Source organism: Macaca fascicularis, chromosome 4, assembly GCF_037993035.2.
Source record: "Macaca fascicularis isolate 582-1 chromosome 4, T2T-MFA8v1.1".
In the NCBI taxonomy this organism is placed as follows: domain Eukaryota; kingdom Metazoa; phylum Chordata; class Mammalia; order Primates; family Cercopithecidae; genus Macaca; species Macaca fascicularis.
In genome coordinates, this window is record NC_088378.1 from 65,649,811 (window position 1) to 65,670,271 (window position 20,461).

At 42.1% G+C, this 20,461-nt stretch overlaps 1 protein-coding gene and 2 long non-coding RNA genes across 5 annotated transcripts in view; 1 reads left to right on the forward strand and 2 right to left on the reverse strand.

Moving 5' to 3' along the window:
- The window catches only part of TMEM242 (transmembrane protein 242), a 35,279-nt gene extending 25,843 nt beyond the window's left edge, over nucleotides 1-9,436 (reverse strand). For 2 of the 3 annotated variants that reach the window (XM_045391340.3, XM_005552193.5), the window contains exons 1-3: nucleotides 9,315-9,436; nucleotides 8,600-8,700; nucleotides 2,681-2,818 (exon numbers count right to left, since the gene is read on the reverse strand). In XM_045391340.3, coding sequence (XP_045247275.2) covers nucleotides 2,681-2,818; nucleotides 8,600-8,700; nucleotides 9,315-9,402 — 327 coding nt within the window. In that variant the 5' untranslated portion in view covers nucleotides 9,403-9,436. The remainder of the gene's footprint in view (nucleotides 1-2,680; nucleotides 2,819-8,599; nucleotides 8,701-9,314) is intronic. The other variant, XM_074037326.1, reaches the window with a different exon arrangement.
- On the reverse strand, nucleotides 1,040-1,332 carry LOC135970558 (uncharacterized). Its single transcript, XR_012433566.1, has 2 exons — nucleotides 1,293-1,332; nucleotides 1,040-1,257 (listed from the first exon to the last, which is right to left on the reverse strand). It is a non-coding gene; the product is annotated as an uncharacterized lncRNA (long non-coding RNA).
- Nucleotides 9,437-9,517: 81 nt separating the features above from the next.
- On the forward strand, nucleotides 9,518-19,793 carry LOC135970559 (uncharacterized). Its single transcript, XR_010586298.2, has 2 exons — nucleotides 9,518-10,322; nucleotides 18,596-19,793. It is a non-coding gene; the product is annotated as an uncharacterized lncRNA (long non-coding RNA).
- The last annotated feature ends 668 nt before the right edge of the window (nucleotides 19,794-20,461 follow it).

Below are 20,461 nucleotides of genomic sequence, written 5' to 3' on the forward strand. Positions count from 1 at the left end.
CTGAGTTTAAATCTTGACACTGCCAGTTACAAGCTATGTGACCTTGGGCAAGTGATTTAACCTCTTTGAGCCCCAATTTCCTCATTTATAAAATGGGGGATATTAATATCTGCTAGATAGTTATTATGAAGATTAAATAATTTGCTACATCTAAAATGTCTGTACAATGCCTAAAATGGAAAAAGTGGTTTTATATTGGTCAAAAGCAAAATTGAGGTTAACAGCAAAAATCATGAAAAATCTTCAGTCACAGATTTTCTGTCTTTTCAAGCAATCTCTAATTTAGCATTACAAACAATGACTAGCCAGCAAAGTCAACTCGAAAATCAAGGTGAGGGCCGGGTGCAGTGGCTCACACCTTTAATCCCAGCACTTCGGGAGGCTGAGGCGGAAGATCACTTGAGTCCAGGGAGTTTGCAACCATCTCACTCTCAGATGAGTGAGACCTCACCTCTACAAAAAATTTTAAAAAGTAGACAGGCATAGTGGCATATGCACCTGCAGTCCCAGCTACTCAGGAGGCTGACGCGGAAGATCACTTGAGTCCAGGAGTTCGCAACAAGCCTGGGCAACATAGTGAGACCTCATCTCTACAAAAAATTTTTAAAAAGTACCCAGGCAGAGTGGCATATGCACCTGCGGTCCCAGCTACTCAGGAGGCTGAGGTGGGAGGGTTGCTTGAGCCCAGGAGGCTGCAGTGAGCTGAGATCGCACCATTGCACTCCACCCTGGGCGACAGAGGAAGACCCTGTCTCCAAAAAGTCAAAAATAAAAATAAAATTTAAAAACAAAGGTTAGACTAGGAGAAAAGCACCATCATCTGTCTATCAATGTATTCTGAGTGAAAAGCACAGCAATGTTTATGTTTTAAGATTAAACTAAATATAAAAAGCTCAATAATGCCTATGAGGTTGTTCCTGCAACCCTGCCAACTTGCCCCAGTTTCTTCCTCCCTGCTGAATCATTCTCATCAGCATATACACGCTGTTAATTCTCCCAATGCAAAATACAACGAGTAAAAAACTATCTCTTGATCCCATTCTTTTTCCAGCTATGACTCCATTTCCTTCCTTCACTTTGTGGCAAAACTCAAGACTCACCTAGACACACTGCCTCTGATTCTCCTCCATCCCCTTTTGAATCACTCAGACTTTACTCCACCATTTCACCAATGGTTGTCACACCGCCAAACCCAGTGAATTATCAGTCATCATCTTACATAACTTCTCACCAGTATACAACAGTCAGTCGCTTCTCCTTGAAATGTTTTCTTCACCTAGTGTCTAAGTCACCAGGCCAAGGAGATTTCCCTCTTCAGCAGGGCACTTTCCCCTCATTCCTCAACCTCTTAACCTTAGGAGTCCCTAAGAGTTCCTTCCTCAGACCTCTTCTCTTCTCTTTCAACCTTTACTGCCTTGGTGAGTTAATCTAGTCTCATGGCTTTATATGCTGCCCATATACTGATGAGTCTCAAATTCAAATCTTCACCTTGTACTTCTCCCCTAACTCTCAACTTCTATATCTAACTGCTTACTTGCTCTCCATCTCACTATCAAACAGATGTGTCAACCTCACAAGTCACAGATCGAGCTCCTGACATTATCTCCCAATGCCTCCTCTTCTCACACTGCCCCCCACCCATCCTTCCGTTGCTCAGGCCAAAAGTCTTGATGATATCCAACTTCACTCTTTCTCACACCCCACATCCAATCAACAACAAATCTTTGCTGACTTGACCTTCAAAATATATCAAGAATCTGTTTTCATCAACTTTACCACTGCCACCTATCTCAAACTACTGCCAATTCTCACCGGTCATGAAGGGTCCGGTCCACAGAACTTTCGACCAGTTGTTTAAAAAAAAAAGAAGGCAGTCATTCTTAATGTAATGCTCTGTAACTTGAGGTATAAATTTTACATATATACACAAACATAGACACACACACACACACACACACACAAGCTTTTAGGATTTTTTCCAAAAATGTATAAATAACACATTAATAATTTAAATAATTAATTTTAAAATGCTTTAACTCTTTTACAAAGATTATATATATGATGTCAAACAGCATAGAAAGTTGCTCCAAATTAATAATTTTATTGAACAAACAGCTAATGTCAATTTATTTATTTATTCTATTTTGTTTTTGAGACAGGGTCTCACTCTATTGCCAAGGCTGAACTGCAGTGATCTTGGCTCACTGCAGCCTCAGCCTGTGAGGCTCAGGTGATCCTCCTGCCTCAGCCTTCTGAGTAGCTGGGACTATAGGTGCATGCCACCACACCCAGCTGATTTTTTTGTAGAGACAGGATTTCATCACATTGCCCAGGCTGGTCTTGGACTTTGGAGTTCAAGTGATTTGCCTGCCACAGGCTCCCAAGGTGCTGGGGTTATAGGCGTAACCCACTGCACCTACCCTAATGTCAATTTATATAGAACATTAGCTATAAATTAGTCATTACTTAATTTATTTGAAGTTTTACCACCTTCAAAAATTTTATTTATTAGTAATAAGAAGCTGTCTAGTTATTAGTAAGAATTTAGTCACGCACTCTGTCATCATTTCCCTAGACAGTGACCAAACTACATGCAAATAAATTTGAAAACCAGGAAAATTTAGAACACAGTCAGCAGAATAAACATCTAGATACCAGTGACAAGACTGTAGTTACTTACACTGTGAACTCCTAAAGCTTTCCAGACTGCGAAGCTAATCACACCAACCCCACACCATGCATACAGTGAGCCCCAGCCCAGAGCTCGCAAGGCAAGGGAAGACCCGCTTTCCGGTAATGCAGCCGTGGCCATACTTCCCTGAAATGAGACAGAAAAGTTGAGGTAAAAACAGTCAGTGCAGAAAGAATAAGCACTCTGGGGGTGTTTGCAAATTTCTCTCTCTGCAAGCAACATGATATTAGGAAGCTAGGTTAACCCAAGTTCTAATTCTAGCTTTGCTACTTAATAATTGCATGCCTTCTCTGACTCACAAATATTTGAGTATGCAAGGCACCAGGCCTGTTAATTCTTCCAGAAAAATCCTAGACCATTTTGTCAAGATTTCTCTATCCCCCATTCATTGGCATTTTCACAGAATGACATTAAACCTAACCTGATAAGAGATAGCAAATTTTTAACATCCTGTCTTCCATCTGGAAATACATTTCCCTTTACTAGAGTCCTTTTCCTTTTTTTACAATAACTTCCTTTATATTGTTCAATCTATTTCTTATTTATTTATTTTGAGTCTCACTCTGTCACCCAGGCTACACTGCAGCAGCATGATCACAGCTCACTGTAGCCTCAAACTCCTCGGCTTCAGCAATCCCCCCGCCCAACCCCACCCCCTACCTCAGCCTCTAGAGTTGCCAGGACTATAGGTGTGCACCATCACATCTGGCTAATTTTTTTTTTTTCTTGTACCAACTCCCGGCCTAAAGCAATCCTCCCATCTCAGCCTGAAATGAGTTATTACTAGTTGTCTGTATCCAAAAATGAACCTTAGTGGAAACTTGATTGTTAGACATTGATCTGTCGTTATTAAGATTTTTTCTAAATTATTTTATTAAGTTTCATTATTCACTTTAAAAAAATCTAATCACAAGCTTTATTCTGTGGGGAAGAATGTCACATGACATTCAGATACCATGGTTCAAAATTTTCAAATGGACACTGGCTGACTTGCTATAGGAAAAGACTGACTTGCCAAAAAATTACACTGTGTTAAAGGATCTTTAGATATAGCCACATGTGCTAGCCATACATGTGTACATATGTAGATATGGCTACACTATTCCTCACTAACACATTATTTTTCTTAAATTAAAATTAAGGCATTTGTATATGGAAGTTGAAATTAACAAATCACACTGCAATTAGGGTATACAGAATCCCCAAGATGAAACAGAAAAATTATTTTCTAAATGAGAACTCTGTATTTATAATACCTCTTGTGCCTGAAGATAAGGGTGCCCCTTATCGTCTACCACTTACCAGAACCCTTGAAAAAGCAGGTAATAAAATTAACCTATTATTCATGTGTGGCACTACCACGAGCAAAGCGTTCAGTTTGTCAGAAGGTCGGCGACATACTTACAAATACGGTTCACAGTTTTAGCTTTTCTTCAGCCTAATCCTGGGATGAATTTTATGTAAATCAAATGCATTTTTTTTTCTTTTTTTTTTTTTGAGATGGAGTTTCACTCTTGCTGCCCAGACTGGAGTACAATGGTGCTCACTGTAGGCTCCGCCCCCCGGGTTCATGCCATTCTCCTGCCTCAGCCTCCTAAGTAGCTGGGACTACAGGCGCCCGGCACCTTGCCGGCTAATTTTTTGTATTTTTAATAGAGACAGGGTTTCATCGTGTTAGCCAGGATGGTCTCGATCTCCTGACCTTGTGATCTGCCCGCCTCGCCCTCCCAAAGTGCTGGGATTACAGGCGTGAGCCACTGCGCCCGGCCTTGGCTGTGTTTTCATATGTGCAATACATTTTTTAAAATATCGATTTTTATAACTTTCCAGAAGTTGTAGCTATATCAGAAAGATGAACGACTTGCCCTTTTTATCTACTCACTACATAAGTGGGTATTAAAATGACTCAGTTATTTTATGAATTTTTTTCCTGCCATAATGTTAAGATAAGCAGGGGCACCAGATATTTCAGATAAATAAACTTTGCATGTGATTATGTATTTTCTTCAGTTGTTTTAACCAAATAGACATATAATACACGTTATTTTCTCTTATGGCACCTCATTTAGTCTACCAATTATGAGACCGATGTACAAATGCAAGATATACTAGTTAACGAAAATGTTGATCTATTTTAATAGATCGACCAAAGAAGCTCAAGAGCAGATTACTTGGCCACTTTTATCTTGCACCTTCCTCTTTCTGTTGATTCAGGAAATTACAAAGAAAAATGAAAGTCCATTCAGCATCTATTATTGCTTTTCAACTCCCAGTTGTTTTGCATAAGACACAGCTAAGACGATGAAAACAGGACACTGAAAGGATAGCTATCATCCCAAAATAAAAGCAGTGTAGGCAGTCCCCAACTGACAAGTTTATCATTTTAAAGTCCTCTGGGGTTACAATTTGAATCTGTTTTAATATCTAGAATCCGAGGCTAATGGACAGAAGTCTATTTAAATAGCAATATTACTAAAAATTGTAACATTTCTTCCCTAGAAGTATCCAAAGATGGGAAGAGTACCAGGTTGGGCAAGTTGCTTAATTCATCTGTGCCTCAGTTTTCTGCCCTTTAATGGGGACCACACGTAACGGTGCTGCCTAGGGCTGTGAGGGGAGTTCAGTGAGTGAAGCCCACAGAAGAGCAGCCAGCACATGCTAAGCACTCAAATATTAGATATTATTCATGTTAGAAAAGACCTCCAGGTGGCAACTGTGAAGTACACTAAGTGACATTCTTAGACTGGTGCTTTCTCAGTATACACGCATTAAGTGCTCCAAAATCTCTGAGTTCTTCTACAAACCATTTTACCTCTGAAACAGAGTCTGGGTAAGTGGTCATACTCTAATTCCAATGTTTTCCCAGAGGGAGACAGAACCATCTAAAACAGGGGTTCTCAAACTTCCCGGTCTCAGGATCCCTTTACACTTGGGCCCTAAAGACTTTCAATTAGGTGGGTTGTATTTATCAATATTTAATATATTAGAAATTAAAATTAAGAAATTCTTAATTTGTATTAGTCATTTAAAAATAGTAAATCGTTCTAGATTAATATAAGCCTATTTTTTAGGAAAAATTACTTTTCCAAAACGAAACTGTGCAAAGAGAGACAATGTTTTACATTTTTGTTACTCTTTTATTTATTTTTTATTATTTGAGACAGTCTCGCTCTGTCACCCAGGCTGCAGTGTAGTGGCATGATCTCAGCTCACTGCAACCTCCACCTCCTGGGTTCAAGCAATTCTCGTGCCTCAGCCTCCCAAGTAGCTGGGATTACAGGTGCATGCCACCATGCCCAGCTAATTTTTGTATTTTTAGTAGAGACGGGGTTTCACGGTGTTGCCCAGGCTGGTCTCAAACTCCTGGCCTAGAGTGATCTGCCCAAAGTGCTGGGACTACAGGCGTGAACCACTGCACCTGGCCTGTTACTCCTTTAAATGTCTAGCTTAATAAAAAATAGATGAATTTTCACATCTGCTTTTGTATTCAGTCTGTTGCAAGATATTACCTTTGGTGAAAATAAACGATAAAATAAACTTTGGTAAAATCTGGCCTCACACAGATATATGGTCACATCTTTGGAAAAGGGAAGAATACTGTAATAGCTTTTCCTTCTCTGATAATACACCAAATCAAATAACTTATGAAGGATTAGTTGCAACATGGAACCTGGAGTCATAACAATAAATTTTTTTGTAATTTCTTACTAAAATCCATTAGTCTATTTTGCACTTTGAATGGACTTTAAGCCCAGGTATCATGCTCATTCAGAAGATACTGGTTATATAGATCTTTCAAGTTATATAGATTTTCAATTGTTGACACCATTTATTAAAATAATATTTTAAAAAACACATCATTAATATCACCATAAAATCTCATTGGAAAAACCATTAAATATTAAGCAACTGTTAAGCTCATGATGACAGATAAAAGTTTTCTAAAATCTAATTTTTCACTTGAAAGCTTGAATTTTATCAGTGGCAATAAATACTGACAATTGTTTGCTTGAAAAGACAAGCTCATTTTATTCATTGTTAAGATGTCTGCCAAATACCCACTTCTGAATAAGCATAGTTTGTCAGTTGTTCTTTCAAGGAAAAATGATATTCTATAGGAAAAAAGTGACTAGTTCAGCTTGCAATTCAATTGTTTTTCTAGAGAAAAAAAATCCTACTTCAGTATAAAATAGAAATGCTTTATGTAATTCCCATTTCTTTTTTTTTTTTTTTTTCCTGTTTTCTTTTTTTTGAGATAGAGTCTCGCTCTGTCGCCCAGGCTGGAGTGCAGTGGCACTATCTCACTGCAAGCTCCACCTCCCGGGTTCACGCCATTCTCCTGCCTCAGCCTCCAGAGTAGCTGGGACTACAGGCGCCCACCACCACACCCGGCTAATTTTTTGTATTTTTGGTAGAGATGGGGTTTCACCATGTTAGCCAGGATGGTCTCGATCTCCTGACCTTGTGATCTGCCCGCCTCGGCCTCTCAAAGTGCTGGGATTACAGGTGTGAGCCACCGCGCCTGGCCTTGTATTTCTCATTTCTTTACACAGAATATTAAAAAGAGGTTTATTCGAGGGTCATGATTTAATAAAATTATTTTATTTCTTTGACAAGGGCATTTTTAAGTAAAGCTGGCTTTAAAAAATACAGGTACTTTGTAATGAAGAACACAATGACTTTCAGCACAGTTTGGTGCTACTGCCTTAGTTAGACCAAGGTATCAGCAGTTTTACTCTCCACTGCCTCTGTACCATTAGTACAAGCATCTTACTATCATTATGAAAATAGTTCTGACTTCATGGACCCAAGGATCAAGGATCAGCAGGGTTCTGTGGACCACAGTTTGAAAACTACTGTTAGACCCTGAAGGGCATTTGTGATGATTAAATCTCAGAACAACAAAATAGGATGGAAAGTTGTGAATATGTGTACGTGCTCCCCCCAGCCCCAGAGAATCCCTAGTTTTTATCAGATTAACATAACTCAGATTTAGAAATCAACCAAAACTCTACTGTTAAGGCACTACTCTGATTTCCACCACAAAATATATTTCTGCTCTGAAAACATTCTATAACATAGGGAGAAAATGACCCACAAGGTTCATAGCAGTGATTTAGGAAGCTCCATATAAGTATTCAGAGGGGATCCAAGCACACTTTAAATGTGGTCTCTTGCCATTATGGTATCAATAAGACTTAAGTATGACTATTAAACATAAATGTAAGTTGGAAAGGAAACTTTTTATGATGTTTTACATAACACTTTTCCTCCATAGCACACATCGAATTGTAATTACACAGTTATTTGTGTGAATATTTATTTATTTTTGAGACAGAGTCTCACTCTGTCACCCAGGCTGAAGTGCAGTGGTGCGATCTGGGCTCACTACAACCTCCGCCTCCTGGGTTCAACTGATTCTCCTGCCTCAGCCTCCCGAGTAGCTGGGACTACAGGAGTGCACCACCACGGCAGGCTACCCAGCTAATTTCTGTATTTTTAGTAGAGATGGGTTTTCGCCACCTTGGCCAGGCTGGTCTCAAACTCCTGACCTCAGGTGATCCACCCCTCTGGGCTTCCCAAAGTGCTGGGATTACTGGTGTGAGCCGCAACACCTGGCCCAAATTTAGATTTAAAGTCATGTTGTGAATAGCAAATGCACCAGACAAGCTTTCAAAGTCTTGTTCTGCTAAAATTTAAGAGAGCACATAAGCACATCTTTCTAAATGAAAATAAAGACCGTTGGTTAATTTGTACATTTCTAGAATCCATAAGGGTATACAAATTCACATCTTAAAGCAATGTGGAAAGCCATCAATATTTTCTTTACTTTTTCTATGCAAAAGCTGCTGTATATTGTAAACAATAACAATAACGATGCTATGAATGGATTTCAGTGTCACCAACCTTATTGAACCATTCAGGGCTTTTCTTTTTAGCCAATGATAATGTTGTAATAAATCCAGCTAGCATTCCCGCTGCAGCAACAGTACCAAGAAAAATTCCACCTGCCAAGAGTTTCAGGGAGGAGGGGGGATATTTCAAAAATTAAATAAAAAGAGGTTAAAAAGACGTACAAAAGTAAGTTTAAGATACTATTCGAGTTACAATCAAAATCACTTTTGAAATTCAAGAAACCATGGCTAAGCAGCTCTTGCTAACAGTAAATGCCAGTGACTGAGAAACTTGCGTGACCTCACGACCTCTGGTTCCTTGAGTCATTCCGAGTTATTATTCCCGAACGCAGAGAATAGCTTCCCTTCCCCCTCTCCCCTGGGACCACGGCGTGAAGTTTCTCACGGGGAGATAGAGACGATGGCAATCAGAAAAGGCAAGGCTCGAGAACAGCTGCAGAGGTGATGGGGAAATATGGCAGGCCCAGGAGAATAGTTGGCGGGATCTGCCCCCCGCCCCGCCCCGCCCCGCCCCGCCCAAGGGGAGACTCCACCCAGCAAGCTACCTACCTGCCCTGGGGCCGCGAGACTCCGCGGGCTAAACTCAGGAGCAAGCCCAAGCTAAGGGCTCTCAGAGCGGGATGTGTGTGTGAATACCCGCTCCAGCGCAAGCCAGGGTCCGGGGTTAGCTCGCCCCGATGCGCGCACCTCACCACAGCACACCTTACCTTTAACCAGGAAAAGCCGGTCATCCGTGGACCCCGGAGCCTCCAGCCCAGAGGCCGGCTGCCCAGTTCCAGCGCCCGCTGTCTCCATGCTTAGGTCGCCTCTAGTGCGTCCGTCCCCAACTGGGCACGGGTGGAAGCGAGAGCGAGGCGGAGGAGAAAGGTTCCGCTGCCGCCTCCTCCTGTGCACTCCTCCTGTGCAATCTGAAGAAGAGTCCGGAGTGCGGCCGCTGTCCCCAAACCCTCCTCCCGCGCCCGGGCGGGGAAGACGTGCTGTGCCCAGCGCCGAGGGCGATGCCCTCCAAGGCCGACTCGTAGGGAGGATCACTTGATTTCTCCAAGGAGATCATTGCTGGACTTAAGTGATTACTTTGGCTGTTTGAAAGAACGCTCAGCAGTGAGGGTCGCAGATCGCCCCAGGATTCCAGGCCTCGCCTGCTGTGAGACCTTGGAGCTCATTTTCTGATCAAGCTTACACTGTGTCCAACGATTTGGCCAGCGCTAACACTCCACGATTCTAAAACGCAGGCCTTGGTCTTCTGTCTGAACTTTTCTAGGTAACTTCCTAACAGTGGTGAGGAAAGGTGTAAGTGACAGGCTTTCTTTCTGGAGGAGAGCCAGCCACCGGGCTCTGCGGTGACAGGTCCCCTCGCCACGGTGTGAGTGCTTGGCCTCCCTCGGGAAGTGGAACACTTACAGGATGACCGAATGAAGGTACCACCCCCGAGAGGAGAGCGAGGCCCGCTCGAAGGGCTTGCAGAGCTGCCGGGAACGTTGACAGCTAGCAGCTTTGGTCTTCTGCTGGGAGGCTGGTTTGCCCATTCTGTAAATGGCCATGGACAGGAGGAGGCTAGTGGTGATAGAAAATCTTTTCAGCCTCTCAGAGAACAATGACGTCTTGTAAAATAAGGCGGTCTCTGCCATTTGTCCTGCCCCCCAGCACTGGAGGGCATGAGCTTCCTGAGGATGGAGATGGGACTCTATGTTCAGTTTATATCCCCCAGCTTTCAGGTATTACCTGGTTACCAACAACAAATGCATGTTGGATGGATGAGTAAATGAATGCATCTGTTTTTGCATCAGTGAAGTGCAGTTAATAACTCAAACCTGGGCTCGGGTCCTTAAACCGCTTCTCAGGTGTGTGAACTTGGGGTAACTTAGCCCCTCTATACCTCAGTTTCCTCACCTGTAAAATTTAAAAACTGATAGTAGGCCAGGCGCAGTGGTTCACGCCTGTAATCCTAGCACTTTGAGAGGCTGAGGCAGGTGGATCACCTGAGGTCAGAAGTTCGAGATCAGCCTGGCCAACATGGTGAAACCCCCGTTTCTACTAAAAGTACAAAAATTAGCGGGGCCTAATGGTGTGGGCCTGTAATCCCAGCTACTTGGAAGGCTGAGGCAGGAGAATCGCTTGAACCTGGGAGGGAGAGTTTGCAGTGAGTCGAGATCGAGCCATTGCACTCCAGCCTGGGTGACAAGAGCGAAACTCTGCCCTCCATCCCCAGCCTCCAAAAAAAAAAAAAAAAAATTGATAGTACCTAACTCAGGATTGCTATGAGAATTAAATGAAGCGACATCTATAAAGAAGTTAGCACAGTGCCTGGCACACATAAATATTCAATACATGTTACCTCTAACTATTACCACCTGTGATTCCAGTAGCTATTTTGCTGCATTGCCTATGGGGATTTTTTTAAAATGATGGATTACCGAGGTCTGCCATGGATTACTGCTCTGAAGGCCCGCAGGTGGCAGGACAGAATGTAAAAGCTCCGTGGGGGTTCTGAGGATAAAAAACTACTGCTCTGTTCAAATTTTTGTGTGGATGAGATCACACAGAATGTATGTGACCTTTGGATTTCCTGGAAACACAATGTCAGTATCTGAAAGGGCTTTTAAGCTGGTAAATGCTGTGCTAATTTGTTGAAGGACCTATCCTTTTTCCTTCCCCTCATACATAACAGTGACCATAGCTGCTAACGTGTATTGAGTGCTTTCTATATATCTGACATTGCACTAAGTGCTTCAAGTACATTATCTCATTTATTTCTCTCCATAAACTCAGAAAGACTAACTTGCTCAAGCTCACACAGCTGTTAAGTGGCAGAGACAGGGCTTAAAAGCAGGTCCTTCCTTATCCACTGTGCCAGTGGTCCTCAAGTGTGAACGAGAATATTGGAATCACCTGGAAGGCTTATTGCACTCAGCTTTCTGGGCCCCATTCCCAGAGTCTGTGACTCAGTGGGGGCTGAGAACATGTATGTCTAAGTTTCCAGGTGATGCTGTTGCCACTGGTTCCACTTTGAGAACGTCTTCTCTGTGCCTTCCCCTTATGGATTACACCTCTTAAAACCCACACCATACACTTTAACACTTGGAAATCTGTTTTCCCAAGACTACTTAGGGAGAAAAAGTGCAGACTCACACTCTCTTCTTTGCTGTCCCCTTAGAAAAGGGCAGAAACATTTTATTTTATTTTATTTTATTTTATTTTATTTTAAGGATTAAGCTGGGTATAGTGGCTCAAACCTGTAATCCTAGCACTTTGGGAGGTTAAGTGCAGATCACTTGAGGTCAGGAGTTTGAGATCAGCCTGGCCAATATGGCGAAACCCCGTCTCTACTAAAAATACGATTAGCTGAGTGCGATGGCGGCACCTGTAATTTCAGCTACTCGGGAGGCTGAGGCAGGAGAATCCCTTGAACCCAGGAGGCAGAGGTTGCAGTGAGCCAAGATCATGCTGCTGCACTCCAGCCTGGGTGACAGAGCAGACTCTGTCTCAAGATGATGATAATAATAATTTAAGGTTTATATCACTACGTACTGTAAGGAACAGAAGGGAGATAATAGATCTTGAAATCTAGGGAAGTTACAGAGTCCTGCATTCCAGAGCCTGTCTCCATTGAAAGTAACTGCACATCCTAGGAAACTGCTGTCTGCTTTGTTCTGGATGTTACAGCTCACAAACCTCTACCTTCTTTCCAAATCCCCAAAGTAAAAGACAATCTTCCTTTTTTCTACTTGAAAGCTCGTTTTCCCAATATACACAGGGCTGAAGAGGCAATTGACACAAACCAATGGTTTACACTTCAGCCTTAGATGAGCAATTTGCATTTTGAGGATCTTTGTGGGGTACACACGAAGGAGAGGAGGAGCTGTGAGTTCCTTGGTCAAGGCCTGTTTTTGGAGAGTACTGTGGCCCCATTTCTCACCTACCCTGTGACTTGCTGTGTGCCAGATCCTGGGAGATGGTGTTTCCAGAGCCTCGGAAACCTGCCACGCACTAGGACGGGAAGTCCCTGGCCCAGGGATAAGACCAAATTCCAGGCATCCCAAGTTGGAATGCTGAAAGAAAACATTTTTAAAAGATATTGTTTCCCAAGGTCTCATATCTCTACAGGACACTCAGTTGGGTACTTTGGGTACAATTTGATTAACTGCACTGCTCCAAGAATTCCACAATCCCACCCAGACTTGTTACTATAGGAAGATATGACACAAGCTCCAAACAAATGAGTTGTAGACATTCCAAGCACAGTTTCTTTTTCTTTTTTTATTATTATTATACTTTAAGTTCTAGGGTACATGTGCACAATGTGCACGTTTGTTACATATGTATACATGTCCAAGCACAGTTTCTTTGCAGGATGGGGACTTGAGTTCTGAAATAGCAGGGCAGCATTTCCAAGTGTGGAAACCAGAGATTAGAAAGTCACAGAGCTTTGTTGCTTCGTGCAGCACCAGCAGGACTGATATTTCAATGGAAGCACGGTACCCTTCTAGAAAAAGGTAATGGAAATCTCTTGCAAGCTGAGGAGGCTACTGGGAAAGCAGGTTTATCTGAGACGGATGCTGTTGCTATTTCAGTGTTGTTTTAGTCAGCTGAAAGTTCATGCCAGGGACACATTTGACCACATTCTTATTTCAAACGTTTTGGTTCCTGTAGATCCTATTTCAGATGTTGACAGCTAGAAACCTGTTAGCTCTACAGTTCCCAGAATTTGGATAGCCCTAGCTCTAGCTGGTTTTGAATTCTGATGGACTTTTTTCCCCATCACTTTTTAAAACATTTCTTCAGAGCTTCAATCTCTCCATGTTTAATGTATGAGGCTGAATTATTTTAAAAATCTGATAAGGGTCACATCATTCTTACTGCTACTTGATATAAGATAGTTGTCAAAAATATAGGCCACGTGCAGTGGCTCATGCCTGTAATCCTAGCACTTTGGGAGGCTGAGGCAGGCAGATCACCTGAGGGCAGGAGTTTGAGACCAGCCTCACCAACATGGTGAAACCCCATCTCTACTAAAAATACAAAAATTAGCTGGCCGTGGTGGCAGGCACCTGTAATCCCAGCTACTCAGGAGGCTGAGGCATCAGAATCTCTTGAACCCAGGAGACGGAGGGTACAATGAGCCAAGATCATGCCATTGCACTCCAGCCTGGGTGACCTAGCAAGACTGTCTCAAAAAAATTATATATATATTTGTGTGTGTGTGTGTATATGTGTGTGTGTATATATATATAACATATTATATATAGATATATAATACATATATTATATATTTATATATATAGCAGAGATCTTTAAAAGTTATTGCCAAATTAAGTGTGTGCACAGAAGAAAAGATCTGGATTTTACACTGAGTTATTAACAGAGGCTACTTTGACAGAGGGAGGAGGTGAGTGTTCTATCTGTGTCTCTTCTACTTTCTGCCTTAGTAAGTAAAACGCTGACCAAAGCCACATTTTTACATATTTCTATAATGTTTGCAAAATTTTTAATAAGGGACATGTATTACTTTTGTGAGAAGGGAAAAATGGAAGGAAAACAAAATAGTTTAAATATGTATCACTTTGTTTAAAGGATGAATTTTCGTTTAAATAGAAATAGCATGTAGGTTTCCAGGGTAACTCATCAAACTCTCCGGCAGGATACCCAGTGATAACATTCTTGGAAAGCGAGGGAATGAGAGCAAGATGCATTATGTCATAAGGAGAAGCTCTGGGCTGGCCTGAGAGCCCCCGTGGTATCTGCACCCTCGAGTTTGCTGCTCTCAGGCCTCTTGAATTCTTCCCAATATCTGCTCTGAATCCCCAGAGCTATAGCTCCTTCGAAATGGCATTAGTACGATCAATACTGTGCAGTGGAAATGGTAAGTATGATAATAACTCCTCTTGAGTGAGCTGAAACTAGCTTGAGTCTCATTACTCATTTCCGGTTTCTCATTACTTATCTTTTAGAATCATATTCTGTAACTGCCTCAGGCTGAATAATATGTCTGTCTTTACCACAGTAAATGAGAGTTGCCATTATATATTCCTCCATTCAATTTTTCTTATTGTGGAGTATATCTTTCCTATCTCTTTCTGTGCTATCAGTTGAATTGTTACTATTAATGAAAGACTAGAGATCTTTTCGAGAGCTGTTGTATTTCATAAGCCACTAGATATTATAAAAGAGTGATGCATATAATTTCCTTTAGCTATATTTCTCTATCTTCTTTTGAGGATCAAATAAGATCACGGATGTTCAAGCACTTTGTAAACTGTCGAGTATTCTGGCAATGTAAAGCATTGTTATTTTTAGTCCTGTGTATGTCCCAGTTATAGAAAAGACTCTTAGCATTCCTAAAAGCCAAATATATTTCCATCTATGCATTATCATTTCGCCAGTATTTCATATACAAGGACATATGTTACACTCACATTTACTATTAAAATCTGCGATATCAACCACTTGCGTCATTAAAGGCATCTTACGTTTATTGTATTTATTGTTAATAATCTATCCTATTTTGATATATTAAAGACTATAAATTATAAAATGATTTAAACACAAGTACTATCACATGTATGATGAGAGTGACCACATAAAGTAGTAAGACCTTTTCTGACCAAATACTGTGTTTAGATTGACTTTATTTTTTATTGACACAGCAAGTATTTACCGAGCACCTCTTATGGTCTTAAGTGCTGTTTTACTCTAGTGAAGTAAAGAGGCACAGTCCTTGGCTCATTGGAGCTTATAGTTCCATAGCCCTTAATTTTCTCAGAATTTCATCAAAACATCTTTTTGTTTGAACCTTTGCAGTTGATATTCTTTCTTGGTCTTCTACTTTCTGCCTTAATAAGTAAAATAAGGTTTACTTCTTTCTTAAAAACTATGCAGTGCTTTAAGTCACTTCTCTGAATATCAACTGTTACTGTAAATGTGGATATAGAGGGCTTAAGAGGTTGGTCTGCATATATACCAAACCCAGACTGTCCTGTCTTGGAGTTCAGAGGGGGCCTGTGGGGAAGGGACTAGTTCCTACAAGTAGGTTTAGCAACTGAGGCCTAGACAAAAAACTCAAAAGCAAGATGCAGCTGTCCCAGGGGGACAAAGCACATGCCAGGGGGTCATGGCAAGAGAGTTTTTCAGTCCAGGTGACCTAGTTGTGAGATGAAGTAGAAGGATTTTTAAGTAGGTAGCAGGGCATCCTGGAATCCAGGGCAGGGAGGGAGTTCAGAACTTCAGGAAGGAAGACTGGTGTCACCAAGAAATTTGTCCATGGGTAGCAGAGTCGCAGCCCCTAGGCAGAACTGAAGACCTAGAGATGGTAACTGGTAATTGTGCAAGACACAAAACCAGCTAAAATAACAAGGAAATGAAAAAGAGATCATTTGTCAGGAGTCTAGTTATCAGACCTGGATCATTGTGATAGAGTCAGATATACTCTGATGATGAGTCAGCAAGGCAAATTGAGAGGCTCAGGTCCAGAAGTACGTGCTGATTGAGGTCAGGATGATGGCTGGGTCTGCAGGTAGGAATGGGAGTTCAACCTTACAGGGGTGGGAGGCTCAAGGAAAGGGAGGGAAAGAAACAGGGATCTTGCCTTTAGTTGTGCAACTTGTTCATCTGCATGAGGGCCTCCATCTTGGGGGGTGTGGAACAGGTCGGGTCGGGAATCCAGCCCGCATTTTGTTCACCAAAACCTTGTGCTCTGGTGCTGGAATCCAGCAGCCCTGGGGAAGGTGCACCCCTTCTGGTTCACACACACAAAAGTACCACATGGGCCAATATTGGCTTTGGAAACCTTGTATTTAGATGCTAGAAACCAATTTAAAATATCCCAGCTGCTGGGAGTGTATCTCTTTTTTTTTTTTTTTTTTTTTGAGACGGAGTCTCGCTCTGTCGCCCAGGCTGGAGTGCAGTGGCCGGATCTCAGCTCACTGCAAGCTCCGCCTCCTGGGTTTACGCCATTCTCCTGCCTCAGCCTCCCGAGTAGCTGGGACTACAGGCGCCCGCCACCTCGTCTGGCTAGTTTTTTGTATTTTTTTTAGTAGAGACGGGGTTTCACCGTGTTAGCCAGGATGCTCTCGACCTCCTGACCTCGTGATCCGCCCGTCTCGGCCTCCCAAAGTGCTGGGATTACAGGCTTGAGCCACCGCGCCTGGCCGGGAGTGTATCTCATATCTCAAGTGTAGTAAGTCAGAAAAAAAAAAAAAAAAAAAAAATTCACAGGCTTCCGAAGTACCCAAGGCTGCAGTCTTAGAAACCATGGTATGGTTAAAGAAGTGAGAAAATGTGTGTAGATGCAAAGTGTCTTTAGGATTCAGAGAATGGGGCAGATAAATATTGCTTCTGAGAGGTGCAAGCATGCTCAAGTTACTTGAATTTACATTATTTTGGAAAAATATATACACGACCCTTGGACACATTTTTATAATTTTTGTCTTCACCAACTGTTCCTCTCTGCATTGCAAGAGAATTGTCTACAGTTACTTCCCGTTGGGTAGTATACTTATATTTTAGGAACACTTTGTTGGGATTTGACCCCTTTGATTTAATCTTCCTTATAAAAGTAATAACCTCTTAGAATGTTATTATACAGCCTGATAAAATATTTACTATCTAGTAAATTACATATCATTTAGATGATAGTGTTTTATTTAGGTCAACTGTTCAGGGCCCAATGCCCTTTTAAAACAGTCAAAGCATTTGATGGATTCATTGCTGAGTGCACTATAAATAAATGCTACCTCAAATTCCAGACAATGAACATGTGCTAGGGGATATATCAGAGCTGCTGTTAACAATGCCTCTTTCAAGGTGATAGAAAGAGCCTGGACTTGTCAGTTGTCTGGAAGCCAGGGTCTAGTTTCCAGCCCTGTCAGTGATGAGGAAGGATTGTCTCCATGTTTCTTTTTTCTTTTTTTGAGATGGAGTTTTGGTCTTTGTTGCCCAGGCTGGAGTGTAGTGACATGATCTTGGCTCACTGCAACCTCCACCTCCCGGGTTCAAGTGATTCTCCTGCCTCAGCCTCCAGAGAAGCTGGGATTACAGGTGTGTGCTACCACACCAGGGTAATTTTTGTATTTTTAGTACAGATGGGGTTTCACCATATTGGCCAGACTGGTCATAAACTCCTGACCTCAGATGATCCACACCTTGGCCTCCCAACCATGTTTCTTAATATGGGCTTCCTTTCCTTCCTCTGTAAAGTGAGGGAGGGATTGAATAGATCCGTACTTTATCTAAGTATATTTCACGGCGTGCCAGTTCCAGAAGTTGTTAGGTATTACCTGGACCAAAAACCAAAAAAACAGATTCTGTGATCAAGTAAGTTTGGAAAACAAAATCTCACAGAATTCTTTGCTTCAGAGCCTCTCAGAGTCTTCAAGAGGAGAGCACAGTAAGCATTGATTCTGTAACTTATTTGACCAACAACTCTTTGTTTAGGAACATCTTGTGGCTCATACATCTTAGAATATAGATTGAGAAAATACTGACCTACTTGGTCACTAGGATTCTTCCTAGTTCCCAAACTCTGTGCCTCTAGTTAAGTTTGGAGAAATGAGACTGTTTCCTGTTGAGGACAGAGAGCAATGCCCCCTATCTCTTGCTGCTCATGGTAAGATCTAAAAGTTAGTGATGTCTCCACTCAGAAAATTTGTCTGAACCAGAAGAGTGGTCAAAATAGCAAAGACCAAATTTCATGATGGGGTTGAAGCTTTCCTTCTAGTTAAGCCAAACATAATATCTCACTTTCCCATGTCAAATTCAGAGCTTTTCTTCACATTGTGAGAGAGAAGAAAGAGAGCTATTTGCTAGGGGGAAAAGCCAAAATGTTCATGAATAATCTACTTCATTCCAATCAATTAGGAAGAAAAACGCAGTCCGCAAAGCACATTCTGAATTGGTATAGTTGAGAGACCAAAATAGACTGGCACACAGTAGAATTAGATTTACTATTTCAAGCCCTGCTATATATTTATCCTTATTTGGTTGTCTTTTGCAGAGTGGCATGACTATGGAAATGAGAGTGACCTTGGGTCATGTAGCTGATCATCTTGTATCCAAGAAGGATTTCTCTCAAGTTCTCCTAATTACAGATTCAGCAGCGGATCTATTGTGACTCCTGATTTTAGAGTGCATTCTACCTTACACACAGTTTCTCTTACAGTAACCAGGTACCCATTGTGCTGTGGTTGTGGTAGTAGCATGTACTGGAGAAATTTGATGATACGTTGAATGCTAGTCATATCCTCAGAAAAATGGCCAGGCATGGTTCCATTTGCAGGGGTGGCTGTGTTTCATCTCACATGGCCCACTTACCTGACCAAAACGAGTTGAACCACAGTCACCACCAGACCCAAAGACAGCCAATGTATAGGCCAGCAGCTCTGCCTAATGGGAACCACATTTATCGATGGTCCACCCAATCTGCAACACACGATGTCCTGATGACTTCCTCTCTCCTGGAACTCTATCTGCTCTTCCCTCTCCTAATGCCCTCGCAGCCATCCTTCAAGGTACTATCCAGGCTTGCTTTCTCTGGCTCCCACACTGTCTTTCATGGGGATATCATGAAAGCCCTTATGGTGTCTCTGCTAGAATTGGAGAAACACACCTCTTTCATGTAAAATAGTTTTATGTAATGCATTAACCTCAATGCACACCTGCACACACAGCGGCCTATGCAGTACATGCCGTTCCCATAACCACATGTGCCACTCACACCCTCTAGAAGCAAAAGCCCATAGGGTGCCATGAGCTGAGTGGCTGGCTGTACTTCCTAATATAACTAATATAATGGTTCGTTCTGAAACCCCAACCTCACCCCAGCCCACCGTGTGTTCCACTCCAGGAGTCAGACCTAATTCTAGGCCCTGGTTTTTTCCGGTGTGTGCTTCTCTATTGTAGTGGCTGCACCCATAACTGACCACATCACAGATGGGCCACATGGAACTCTGGACAATACTCTTTCAGCCGATCTTTGACAAGGTCCTTCCTTTCATCACCTTATCAATAAGATTGGTTACATTGGAAGCTGGTTGACCACCTATGCCCGAAGAAGAGTGATTTACGTATCACCTGGAAGGAGACACTTGAGGTCACGCCACAGGTCTCTCCTCAGTCCTGGCCATTTCAACGTATTTATAGGCAACTTGGAGCTAGAGCTAGAAGGCCGGCTATTAAATTTTCTGTAAGGCACAAAACAGAAGTTTTGCTTATTTGATGAATGAGAGAAATGTCTCAAGATTACTTAGCTAGACAAGAACAAAAGTCAATCACACATAAAATGAACTTTAACAGGGATAAATCCAATTTTCAGAAAATACACAAGTGCAGGATGGGAGAGATTTGACCTGCAGCACTTCCCGAGACAAAGACACGGACAATTTAGTTGGCGATAATGCTGAACCAGCAGAGGTCATTGTGCACCTGCCTAGAAGTCTCTCCCACTCATTCCCATCTGTTCTGGGGCCACCGTGGAGGAAGCGTCCTCCAAGAGCAGGCAGGCGAAGGGAGTGACAAGGAAGGTGAGAAGCCTTAGCCAGCTTATCTAAGAAGAAATCATTGAAGGAGGTATATTTAGGTTGGAGAGAGAAGAATTGGGAGGCTGGTACCTCTCTCCAGAGGCACAGAGAGAAGTTATATTGGGTAGATCGTGTCTCTACACATTTAAAATTTAAAAATTTGAAATGTCCCCAAAATGGAATTAGGTACTTTCTGAGCAAAAAATGAACATCTTTGTATGTCAGCAAATATACCTCTGCAACAGCAGGTTCATAAATACATTTTTTGTATTGATATGTACAAAGCGATATAGAAGGCATTTCTCCACTGAGGGACAGGTTAGAATTTGCAAGATGGCTTATGC